The sequence below is a fragment of the Dendropsophus ebraccatus genome, chromosome 7, assembly GCF_027789765.1.
Source record: "Dendropsophus ebraccatus isolate aDenEbr1 chromosome 7, aDenEbr1.pat, whole genome shotgun sequence".
NCBI classification, from domain to species: domain Eukaryota; kingdom Metazoa; phylum Chordata; class Amphibia; order Anura; family Hylidae; genus Dendropsophus; species Dendropsophus ebraccatus.
The window spans coordinates 37719437-37732792 of NC_091460.1; the positions used below are offsets into that span (position 1 = coordinate 37719437).

General features: G+C 43.1%; 1 protein-coding gene across 2 annotated transcripts in view; it reads left to right on the plus strand.

The window, feature by feature from the left end:
* GRK4 (G protein-coupled receptor kinase 4) overlaps window positions 1-13356 on the plus strand; it is a 152737-nt gene that overhangs the window by 129173 nt on the left and 10208 nt on the right. For both annotated transcript variants that reach the window (XM_069977350.1, XM_069977351.1), the window contains exons 6-8: window positions 1379-1471; window positions 4624-4687; window positions 4772-4912. In XM_069977350.1, the coding sequence (XP_069833451.1) occupies window positions 1379-1471; window positions 4624-4687; window positions 4772-4912 (298 nt within the window). The remainder of the gene's footprint in view (window positions 1-1378; window positions 1472-4623; window positions 4688-4771; window positions 4913-13356) is intronic.

Genomic DNA, 13356 nt, shown 5'->3' on the forward strand with positions numbered 1-13356 from the left:
TGTGTTCTTGCAGAGTGCGCTGCGCCCCCTTCTTCCTGTGGAACGTGCGCCCTCTTTTCTTGTTCCCGTGGAGTGTGCTCTGTCTCTTCTTGTTCCTGTGGACGGTGCGCTGTCTTTTCTTGTTCCCACAGAGCGCATTCTTCCTCCCCTTGTTCCCGCAGAGTGCTTGCTGTCTCATCTTGTTTCCGCAGAGTGCGCGCTGCCTCCCCTTGTTCCCGCAGAGTGCGCGCTGCCTCCCCTTGTTCCCGCAGAGTGCGCGCTGCCTCCCCTTGTTCCCGCAGAGTGCGCGCTGCCTCCCCTTGTTCCCGCAGAGTGCGCGCTGCCTCCCCTTGTTCCCGCAGAGTGCGCGCTGCCTCCCCTTGTTCCCGCAGAGTGCGCGCTGCCTCCCCTTGTTCCCGCAGAGTGCGCGCTGCCTCCCCTTGTTCCCGCAGAGTGCGCGCTGCCTCCCCTTGTTCCCGCAGAGTGCGCGCTGCCTCCCCTTGTTCCCGCAGAGTGCGCGCTGCCTCCCCTTGTTCCCGCAGAGTGCGCGCTGCCTCCCCTTGTTCCCGCAGAGTGCGCGCTGCCTCCCCTTGTTCCCGCAGAGTGCGCGCTGCCTCCCCTTGTTCCCGCAGAGTGCGCGCTGCCTCCCCATAGCGAGGATTTATACGGCATAAATATTTTGGATCAATTTAAATAAATCTATAAATGATTATTTGCTATAAAGTCCTGTTCAGTGACATGCCATCACACACTTTTCAGTATAAAACTCATGGCTGTCAGGTCGGTGTTGTACAGCAAGCAGGCAGCCTGACTGTATAAGTGATGGAGGCGATAATCTCCGCTGTAGTGTAATTGGTAATGCTGCGTCTTCCAGGTTGCGGAGTGTATGTATACATTTGCACAGCCTGAATTTTCCCTGGCAGCCTGGTTTTCCGCAGGACCAGTTTATAAATGATTAGCCTCCGACTGTGACCTTTTTATCAGGAATCTAGAACGGCCCTGATTACACGTGTTCTCCTGTGTGAATGGAATGTGTGTCCTTTCGCTGGTTGCAGTTACGTTTGCTATTTTCCACTTGAGACCTTTTCTATGAATGACGATATTGATCCAGATTGTAGTGTATAGGTTCAGATATAATCCCTGCCGCTGACATACGTTGCCTCAGCTGCTTAGGTCACGGGCATGTTTGTATTTGTCACATGCCTATGGATGCGTTATGCACTGGTTGGTAAACATTGTGCGTAGTTTCGTTGTTGTTTTTTTTGTGTGTGTATTTTGTTTTACAGGGGTTTTATCACTCTTTCAAAAAAAAAAAGAAAAGTTTTAAAAGGGCCCCAAACTATTAAATATTAAATGTTGTGTTTGGCTAATGATGTTATGTCATCTCTGTTTATTGCAGAGTGGTTCACGATTACCTACGTGGTGCACCATTCGAAGATTTTCAGGAAAGCATGTACTTCTCCCGATTCTTACAGTGGAAATGGCTTGAGCGGTAAGTCAGCTTGTCAGACTCCATTTATATACAGGTGAAATTTAGTTCTACATAATATCTTTTAAAGTTTTTTTTTTTTACTGTATTTGGAAGGTCTTGGTGCCAAGTACTATTCTCCAACCTATGTCTTGTCCACACCATACTCATCAAACACCATCACCTAAATGTATAAACAAAAAATTCTGAGTAAATTCACACAATGCAAGTGGTGTACTTTTGAAGAGACTCTGACAGCAGTTTTAGGGTGTCCTATCTCAGGGTAGCATAAACTAGTGACAGAGAAGCTGAACAGAATGATGTATCACTTACATTGTTCAGGATATCCTCCTGAATAACATGGACAATAAGTAGTCCTCTTTATGTGCATGAGCCCAGTAGCCCTGGATATTCATGAGGAGCAGAAAACTCCTCCCACCAGCTGCTGATTGGCAGTTATCTATCCATGCTGTGTATAGGCAGTCAACTGTCAATCAGCAGGTGGGGGGAGGGGTGTGGTAAGAGTCCTATTCTCCTGCATATTAGGAGAACAGCTGAACAGAATGATGTAAGTAATACACCGATCTGTTTAGCATTACTGTCACTAGTATTTTCTGCCCTTATTTAAGGCGGCATAAACCTAGTGAGAGATTCCCTTTTAATGATATGCTGTGAAAGTCAAAAAATAAATATGCCACCATACCCATAAGCTTTAATGCACAAACAAACAGCAAAAAGGGGTGTCCTTTGGCACAGGTTCAGCTGACATGCTTTGGGGTTTCCTAGCTACAATCATATGGAAAACTGTAGTTGACTGGTGGCTTTCAATACAACTTTTCAATGGCAGTTTACATGGCATCTAGAGTGTCTTGGACCACAGGCAGATTGTTGAGTTATGGTGCCAGTATTTCTGAAAGAGCCATACTGGTTGTTCCTGAACCACAGTCTTGATAATGTACCAAGACTAGATGAACCGTGGACAGACATCTGACAGAAGATAACTCAGTGTCATATTTGGTATCTCGACAATAATATACTGCAGTGGAACAACTGAGCCGGCAAGTAAGGCAGATTTCCACAATAACCATGTGGTATACCAAAGAACAATATCACCAGATCTTAAACACATGGCACAAAGTTGTCAGGAATGATAAGTCCTGCTGAACTAGGTCACCACAAAGCCATGTGCTATGGGTGCTCATTTGGGGTTTAATAGACTAGTAGCTTTAGCGTCATCTTCTTAATACACTGAAATTCCAATGCTATAATAATAATTAAATGGTATTTTTTTCCGGGTTTTGCGTTACCCTTCTTGGGCACCATTAATTTCTCCAGCATTGAGAGGCTGACAGGTCCTTACCGAGGGCAGTAACATTTCCATGCTTCCCTAAGCTCCGACGTAGTTTCTTCCCATTATAAAGGAAAGTTCTAAGTGTAAGGAAAATCTTACCCTGCTATATGGTAATTAAATGTGGCTGTGTCCGTCCTGTTATTCACAGACCTCGCATCAGTGACTTCCACTGCGTTGTCTTATGGCCCTATAATGCCTCACAGCTGCCATAAAATAAATGCAAGCAGCCAGTTTAGATAAGAGCTTGGCCATAACTTCTAATTGTTCCACTCGGATACACCGTTCTATGGGTTTTTACAGTGCGAGAGGGTGACGTGTTTGCTGAGTGGCTGCAAACATCGGCTTATATGTTCATATAAAGAGCACTGGACCTTGGAACAAAGTAGTTACGTTATTGATTAGATATTGTTTTATAGTGTTTTGCTGGAAGCTACAATGAATCGTACGGCTGCGCCGAGATACTATTTTCAGCTAGAGGACTGGTGGGCTTATGTGTGTGCTACAGAGCCGATTTTTAGACAGAGAGGGGCTCGTGTTAAAATTATCAGGGGGCCCACAATACAATGAGATCCTAATGACCGCATAGCTCTCCTATACTTTATATATCGTTTATTCACACTGCTCCATTCTATTCTTTTACAGTGTTTTTTTTTTCTTCTTCAAATCTTTATCATATTTTATGAATAGTTCAACTTATACTGAGAAATGCCAGACCATTGGGCACTTTTCAGCTAACCTGGCTATGCTGCTAGTTTGGTTAGTGGCCAGGTTAGGTAAGGTTATTTCCTGCATTGTATTGTCTCTTTCACATGTCAGTCTTAAAGGGATATCATAATGATACACAGACAGGTGCTAAGCTCCGCTCATGCTGTTCAGTGCTTCAGGGTACAGTATCAATACGTGGTGTCGCCTCCTCAACCAATCAGCAGCTGTCGTAGTTTCTGGCCTCATCACTAATTGGATAAGCAGGAAATATCTCTGTACAATTAATAGCGAGGACGCCCACAAAGAGATTAGTGGGCATACGCTAGCACCACCTACTACCTTTAAACCTCTAATAATAGTAGAAAATTAATTTTTTAAACAAAGTATGTGTATACATTTAAATGGGCACTGTCACTAAAAGAAACTCTTTCTGACATTCTGACACCTGTTGTAATCAGAAGATAAAGATGGGAAAAGATTGTGATCTTCTCCCCAGCCGACAGACCAGCCCGTTAATAATTTCCAATAGACTTTTGTTATGAATCTTTAAGGTCTGCGCTGCCAGGCGGGTATTGCATCACGCTGCTGTGATCTTTCACTAGCTGTAACTTATAATCACAGTGGGTGTCAGCAGTGAGACCCACTCTGATCAATAACTTTTGACATGTCTGATGACATCTCAAAAGTTATTTTTAGTAGTAGAGATGAAAAAACAATGCAACTAGACAAAGTTTAACGTAAAGTCCCCTTTATAATGCAATGACAGTTAGCTGTTACATAGCTGAAATACCATGGTAAAGTTTTTGAGATACAACCATGGTGGATCTCTTTCCTCGTAGAACCCCTACCCTGGTTTACAGGTCATATTGAGCCCATAGACACCACTATATTATAAATATTTTTTTCCCATTTGCTGGATTTTATCTTTGTCCAATTATCAATAAAGTGGATTTTATTGGAGACTGCTGTTCCACTGGTTTACTTCTTGGACTTTACACCACTATATCCATGCCATTGCAGTGATACACGTCTTATATCACATACAGACCGACCCTGGGTCATCTTTGATGCAATGACTACTTTGGCATTATAAAGTAGTTATCACCTTGCTGTATTTCAGGCAACCAGTCACAAAGAACACATTCCGGCATTATCGGGTGCTGGGGAAAGGTGGATTTGGTGAGGTGAGTACATGTCGCTCTCTTACGCCATAGTATTGCCAAGGTTGCCTTCATTGATCCATCGTGCCTGGTATTTTTTCATCTTAGGTGTGTGCCTGCCAAGTACGAGCCACTGGGAAGATGTACGCCTGTAAAAAGCTGGAAAAGAAAAGGATAAAAAAGAGGAAAGGAGAATCCATGGCATTAAATGAAAAGCAGATTTTAGAAAAAGTAAATAGTCGATTTGTAGTAAGTATCAATATCCTAATAGTAATCCTTACCGTTTCTTAAAGGTTTCAGATGTGCAGGTTATCTTATCCTACAAATAGGAAAGCTGGTGTAGAACCATTACATTACATCAGGTCTGTTGGGTTTCCAGCTTGTGAAAGTGAACGAGACGTATATATACTCATTCAGCTTTACTAACATAAGACTGGATAGCCTTTTAACCCTGGTTGATCTAGAGCAGGGATGGGGAACCTTCTGCCCTCCAGCTGTTGCGAAACTACAATTCCCATCATGCCTGGACAGCCAAAGCGAAGCTGGAGGGCCGAAGGTTCCCCCATGCCTGATCTAGAGTAGGTACACTGTCGGCAATAAAGTACTATGTACAATACATTTATATGGGCAAAGTGACTATAGAGACAGTATAACACCAGAACAGTACTGTGCACAATACACGAAAAACAACAAAACAGTACTATGTATAATATATTTATGTTGGCAAAGTGACCATAGAGACCATATAACACTAACCCTATGGGCATAATACAGTTATAAGTGCAGAATGCCTATAGTGACTGTGTAACACTAAAACAATACTAATGCATAATACACATATTTGTGCAATGTATTTCTAGCAGCACAGAACTATGCATAGTACACGTGTGTGTGCGGTGCTCATAGAGACTGTATAACACAGTACTAGACATAATAAATGTATTTGTGATAAGTCTCCATAGATACTGTATGACGCCAGCACTCTACTTCACATAATACACTTATGTGCAAGGTGCCAATAGAGGCTTTACAACACTAACACAGTACTTTGCATAATACATGCAATCCAAAACAAGCCTAGTATTGTGTTGATTTTATACTGTCCCTATAAACACTATATATATATATATATATATATATATATATATATATATATATATATATATAATGAATAGTATGGTGTGGGTGTATATATGCAAAGTGCCCATAGAGACTGTATAACGCTAACACAGTACTTTGTATAATACATTTATACAGGCTCTATGGGCACTTTGCACATACAAGTGTTTCATGCCTATTGCCTTGTCTATGGGCACTTTGCACATATACAACAGCACTGTGCTATGCATTATACACTCTCTTATGTACAGAGTGTAGAACACTTGCACAGTACTATGCATAATACACACGTGCCTCTAATTGGGTAAGTCCAGCATAGGACACTTATTAGTGCAGAGTGTACATAGAGACTGTATACCACAAACTCAGTACTGTGCGTAATATACCATCTCTACGTGCAACACCAACAAAGTACTGTGCATAATACATGTATGTGTAAAGTTCTTCCCTATATACTAGTGACTATAGAACTTCTGCAGCTTTTATACTGTAGAAGAATGCGAGCCCTCTGTATAACCGGTGGGTTATTTTCCCAGTGTCTACTGGCTGGAGAGAAGGGTCAGCAGATCGATGACCCACTCTGCAGAAAGTGCAATGTCCTTCACGTGTCTGTGCTTTCATGCGCTGGCTCCCATCACCCCCCGCCCGGCACTCTGGACACAGCCAGCACATAGCATTCCACCTCCCAGGAAACAATCAATACCCTGAGTGCTGGAGATTTGTCCGAGCTAAGTTAAATATTGATCAGACTTCCTTTGGCTATGATGAAATTCTATTGGAAAAAAAGCTTCCTTCAATAATTGATGTTAATTGATGAAGTTAGCCATAATGTGCTGTAATGTATACTTTTTATTCTAAATTCTGCAAGTAACCGGCCACTTAAGGCGGTAATCTAGGCACAATGAGACTAAATCCGCCTTAAAACATCCGGTGACGTGTTACAGCATTCTGCATCATAGCACAGATGCCAGTGTTAGGCAGTGGTGTAGCATAGAGTTGCACGGGGCATGTCAATAATAATCCACAACTTTAAGGCAAAAAAGACAAAACGTGGCACTCACCCACAGTCGTGTAGTGAAAAACAAGCTTTATTCCATATTCTAATTGTGAGGTGGAGACCTGTGGATGACGTCAGTTTCACGCTTTAACACACGCGCTTCTTCCGGCACTCTACAGATCCTTTTTTTTTAAGGCATATCCACCTATTAATCACATGATATTCATGTATCCTATAGCAACCCCTTATACAACATAATAGCATAAAAAAAAATTCTTAAAAACATATATATGTCATTTAAACCAAGTGTCCCTTATGCATCCCTCTGTTGCAACCATAAGTGTGGTCACTGTAACTATTGTAGCTGAACAATGTTATTGCTATCCGGTTGGCAGGAGAAGTGATAGTAGTAAATGACTTTATTACATGCGGCACCACACATGTTGTTTATGTCACGTGTGGATGCGGCCATTAGGATGATGGAAAAACCATTCGCCCAGTATGTAAGAGATTCTCTGAACATTTGTGATCTATTGGCAATGGTAAAGGTAGCCCCCGCTTATGGCTCTTTCACACGGAGGTAACAACAAGTGACATGCGGTTCATGGGGTTCAAGTATGTTAGTGTTCCACCTGGGGGGAGGTGATCGACACAGGGCTCTTATTTAGTAAAGAGTCGGAGTTCATCCTCAGATTGGATGCATTAGGGCTGCTTCGTTTAAATGACCGTTCTGACATATATATATGATTTTAAGAAATGTTTCTATATGCTATTATGTTGTATAAGGGGTCCTCTACGGTTACTATAGGATACATGTATATCACGTGTATATGTCTTTAAAAAGAAGGATCTGTAGAGTGACGGAAAGGTCAGAAGAAGCGTGTGTGTTAACGCAAGAAACCGCTGTTCACCCCACAGGTCTCCAGTTTACAATCAGAATATGGAATAAAGCTCAATTTTTCATTACACGATTACGGGTGAGTGCCACATTTTTTCTTGCCAGTATGGAATATGTTTAATGTTGAGCACCACCTGCAGAATTAGCTCCGGCAAAACAGCAGCAAGTTAGCTTCCCAGGGTTCAAGTGGAGGACAAACTCCGGTGTAGTTTACTGACTTGATTGGTGCCAAGGTTGCGTTTTTTGTGCGGTAGCGTTAAAGGGAACCTGTCACCGGGGACGCAGGCACAGAGCCCGTCCGACAACCCCCCCACCCCCCACCCGGTGCAGTCCCCGGATACTTACCCTTTCCGACGAGTCCCGTTCCTGGAGTCGGCCCCGGGACAAAGATATCAGCGCCCGAAGCCGTGCACATGCGCCGCTGAGATGAGTCTGACGCCCATAGAGAGTGAATGGAGCCGCTATTCTCTCTAGGCATCTGACTCTTCTCACGGTTTCGGGCGCTGATATCTTTGTCCCAGGACCAGCTCCAAGAACGGGACTTGTCGGAAAGGGTAAGTATCTGGGGGCTGCATCGGGGGGTCAGGTGGGCTCTGTGCTCACGTCCCTGGTGACAGGTTCCCTTTAATAATAATAATAATAATATTATTACTCCATCATATTCCGTGTCACTTTACAATTCTGGGGACACATATATACACAAAATCTGACATTACAGGCATACACATATAACCATCAAGTCAAATGTGAGAAGTGAGGGCCCTGCTCACAAGAGCTTACAGACTATGAGGAGTATTGTGCCCTCTCATGTGTCCAGGGTATGCACATTGACTATAGTGAGTGTTAGGTAGTCCCATATTTGTCACAATATCATACTCAGTTGTGATCAAGGCGTGGAAAGAGCCGAAACGCGTTAACTGTTTTTTGCAATCGTGTTTTGTGAAGCTTTTTCTAATAAAGAAACTGCGTTTTACCCGAGGAATGGGTGCTGGACATTTTTCATATTTCTATTTGATCCTGGTTCCTGGTTTACCGTGCACCTGTGTCGAGACTGCTAGCTGGGTGAGCTGACCACTACTTGTTTATTCACGCTTCATTAATCCATGCTACAAACAATGCAACAAGAACAGCAGCTATTTACACACGGTGATCAATGCATTTTGAGCCATGGTCCCTCATGTTCTGACTCTGAGCCATTGTTTTTATCATGGATTAATAAAGCGTGATGTTTTATAACAGTTCACCGAGTGCTGGATACCATCTTTTTACATACCTGCCAACAAGGTACTTCATTGCAGCATTGAACTTTGTACACAGAACCAGAAGATCCCATTATCACAGACTGGGTGAGCAAGTGCCATTTACCTTTATTTCTCATTGCTACAGTAGCTGATACTACTTGATATGGGGATTTCATCCCTTTGGCACTAAAGTAGCTTATATCAGGCCCTTCTAGCTTTTTTTTTTTTTTTTACCAGTCACACAGTGAACTGTAATTTTTTTTTTTTTTCTGTAGTAGAAGTAGAAGCTAAAGTGAAAGGACAGTGACACCTAGTGGTAAATTTGTAGAAAGCACTTTTAAAGAACAAAATTTGTGATTGTGGAGGGTGGAATATTATCTCTAGGACTCTGTCTGGGTACTGCAGAGACAAGGTCAATCAAACATCTTATAACATTTCTTAAAAGGATTTTTAGTATAAATAAGTATGAACAGTTACCATGTGACTGCATATTGTCAATTTATTACCGTGTTTCCCTAAAAATAAGGCAGTCTTGTATTAATTTTTACTCCCAAAGATGCACTATGTCTTATTTTCAGGGGCTGTCTTATCTTTCCATGAAGAATTCCCCCCCAAAAAAAAACCCAACCAAAAAAATGTACATTTATTATATTCTGTACAGTAGTTGTCATCACAAACCAGCATAACCAGACATAACCCTGGTGGCGGAGGGTAGCGTGCTGCGGGGGCCTTATGGTCAGGGGATGCCTTATGGTCAGGGGATGCCTTATGGTCAGGGGATGCCTTATGGTCAGGGGATGCCTTATGGTCAGGGGATGCCTTATTTTCGGGGGGATGCCTTATTTTAAGCTATCCTGTAAATCCTCCACTATGCCTTATTTTCGGAGGATGTCTTATTTTCAGGGAAACAGGGTAGTAGTATTGATTTGAAGCCCTGGCTTACTTGACACTAAAGCATAGAAACATAGAAGACTGTTGGCAGAAAAAGACCCCCTGGTCCCCCTAGTCCACCCTTTTAGTATTCCCCTTCTTATTATCTTAGGATAAATATACGGTAGGTTTATCCCTGACAGGTTTACATTCTGCTATTGTAGGTTTATCTACCACATCTGCTGGAAGTTTGTTGCAAGCATCTACTACTCTTTCAGTAAAGAAATATTTTCTCATGTTCCTTTGATCTTTCCCCCAACTAATCTCACTGTGTTTTATTGTTCTTGAGTTCAGTTTTTTTCTAAAACCTTCCCCAACCTGTGGCTCTCCAGCTAATAAACTACAACCCAAATCATGTCCCAACAGTCTTTGGCTGCCAGAGCATGATGAGAGTTTGCAAAAGCTTGAAGGGGTATTTCACCCAAAATCTTTTTACTTTAATAAATAGCCCACCCATAGCATTATAACTTTGTAAAATAAAGTAATTATGTGTTCAGCACAATTTTTCTGCTTTGTACCTTGACTTGTACCCTCTGGATACAAAAAGACAGCTAGACAGAGACCTCTCTGCCTCGCTCCTTCCCCCTGACCCCCACCTTCTGAGACGTGGGCTGGGTTAGCGTGATGGAGGACATGTGACCCATTGACATCACCTTCAGTGGTCCCTGCTTCCAGTATACTGAGCAGAGTAAAGCCTCCCCCTCCTGTCATCACTCCACAGCGCATCACCACAGACCATCCGTCCTCCCCACCCGCATTGCCACGGTCCTTCACAGCAACAAGATACACCAGCCCCCCTGCCCCCCCAAGAACGCTGCAACGCAAACCCCACAGGCCCGCTATACACATAGTTATAGTCACTAGCATAGTCCCCCGTTGCTTCGTTGTCTTTTTCTCCCAGCATCCTGTCATGTGAGTAATATCACAGGGTTCACACTGCGCCGTTCGGGGCATGGGCTCTGGCGATGTGCTGTGGCTCTGCTACATCATGTGGAGATCAGTTCTGCTACATCATGTGGGGATCAGTTCTGCTACATCATATGGGGATCAGTTCTGCTACATCATGTGGGGATCAGTTCTGCTACATCATATGGGGATCAGTTCTGCTACATCATGTGGGGATCAGTTCTGCTACATCATATGGGGATCAGTTCTGTCACATCATGTGGGGATCAGTTCTGCTACATCATGTGGGGATCTGCTCTGCTACATCTGTGGAGATCAGCTCTGCTACATCTGTGGAGATCAGCTCTGCGGCTGTCTGAGAGGGAGCTTTCATGTAGAATACATATTCAGGGGTATGGAATACATACTGAGGTGATGTGAGGCACATTAGTGAAAAAAAACCAGTCCTGTGTTTACTGTGCAATAGTAATGACAGAAGTGGGCAGGAAAGAAAGCTAAGGGGGTGGGTATTCAAATGGACCAATCAGGGAGAAGCAATGCATAATGGGAAATGTAGTTTCCCAGCCGGCGCCATCTTGGATATAGATGGGCTAATAGAAAACTTGTTATTCCGGAACGGCAGCAGCTAGAAAGACAGGAGAGGTTCTAAAAACTCAGGGGGACTTGGTAAGTAACACCAGCTAGTTTGTGGGCATTTCATATTTTTGTGTGAAATACTTCAATAATGTTAATTCATCAAAAAGAAATTCTCCTGGCTGGTTTAGTCGCCTATCAGAGTTTCCACCTTAATCAGTATCATTGCTCAGCAACTTTTGTTTTGGGCCTAAAAAAAAATTGGCAGTAAAAGTCACCAGGGCTCGAACTTGTGACGGCCGCTTTTAGTGACCATTACCTGGCTGGTCCCTCTATAAAGCAGACAAGTTGTAGCACTGCCCTATAGACGGAACAGAAGCTGCTTTGTCCTGTGATCTCCGCTGGGCGACAGAATGCACAGGACCTCTGATCTCTGCCGTTAAATGACACTGCTGGAATTCTGCACAGAAATACATTGGCGCAATCAGGGTCTCCCGGCCTAAAGGACCGGAACCAGATGATGGGTTCACGTCCAAGAATGGAGCTTTCACAGGCCGAATGAGAAACATGCTGGAATTTTTATTCAATTCGCTCCTAAAAAGCATCTTGTCATCTCTACAACAAAGTCCCTTGTGCTATCGTTGGCAATGTGTCTGAGTGTCGAACAAGCTGGAGAGCTTAAGGACACTGTCACCTGAACCCTCTGTGTGTATTTTGGGGGGAGGGGGGGTATTTAGAAGACATTGCACCCCACGGGCAGACTGGACTTACAGGCATTGGGGTCCAGCTGTAGCACCATAGAGGCTTAAAAATTTAGGGCTCACTGGTCCAGTGCATTTTTATATCCACCCAAAGACTGTATACCTACTGTAGGTATACTGTTACTGTATACCTACATATTGAAGCAATGTAATGTTGTCATGATAACCAACAACATCTCAATTCTCCCAAACAATTAACACAGCCAAAGAAATCATAAAATAAAATAAAGCCACACTAGCAACTGTGAGATACAATGCTAAAATATATAGGAGAGGCTTGATGTAGTAGTAGCCCCATCTACTGGTAGAGATAAGTAGTGCACGTGTCAGAAAAAATAATAATAAAACCTGCCCGCGCTAAAAAGCAACTGGTAGCAGGATGCGAACACAAAAACGTTGTACACATAAAGAAACCCACACAATGTGGTCTGTATGGAAAAAACACTTTCGTGGCCTTACATTGCCACGACTTCGTCCACCCCCGATCCGCCCCCTTATAGTATTATTTCCTTGCATTTTCAGTAACTCTTCTTGCTGCCATTTATTGTCCTGGTCATGGAATGGACGCACACCCATATGTGGCATCAGGCCCAATTTGGGGCAGAACAGTACTGGAAACCAGTCATCGAATAGCATGGCATAGCATAGGGATTATGCAAACACTTCCCAGGGGAGATCTTTGCAAATACTTTCATTTAGCCGCCTCCCCCTGATATGCTGCTCTTCCCTTCCATTGTTAACTCATTGTCAAGGTTACTGACCACCACTTTGCTCTAAAAACAGTGGTCTGGTTGGTTGGTGTGTGTTTGTGTGTATATCTCTATAGATAGATAGATACATGTATAGAGATCATGTGTGTGTATATTCTATAATGTACTGTATTACCTCTGCATAGCCTGACCACTGCTTTTAGAGCAGAGTGGTATCCAAATTACAAAACATGAGTTACAGCGCAGTGCTATCCCAACCTATAATCCCACTGTGTTACTCGGAAGGGAGGCACAAAATGGCAGATGTCAATTGCCCCATACCAGGAAGGGGGGAGCTTTCCTTCCCAATCCCAAATCTAGCAATCAGAATAAATCCATGGATCAATATTCTATCACCATAAATCTAGTACCAATAGTTTATAATATATTTTGGAAGAAGTGTATTCAGGGCTCCCCTATACTTGTCAGTATGGTAGAAGGCTCCATAGTCTCACCGCTCTTACAGTAAAGAATCCTCATCTGTGATGATGGTGAAACTGGAGGAACCTGGACAGATCA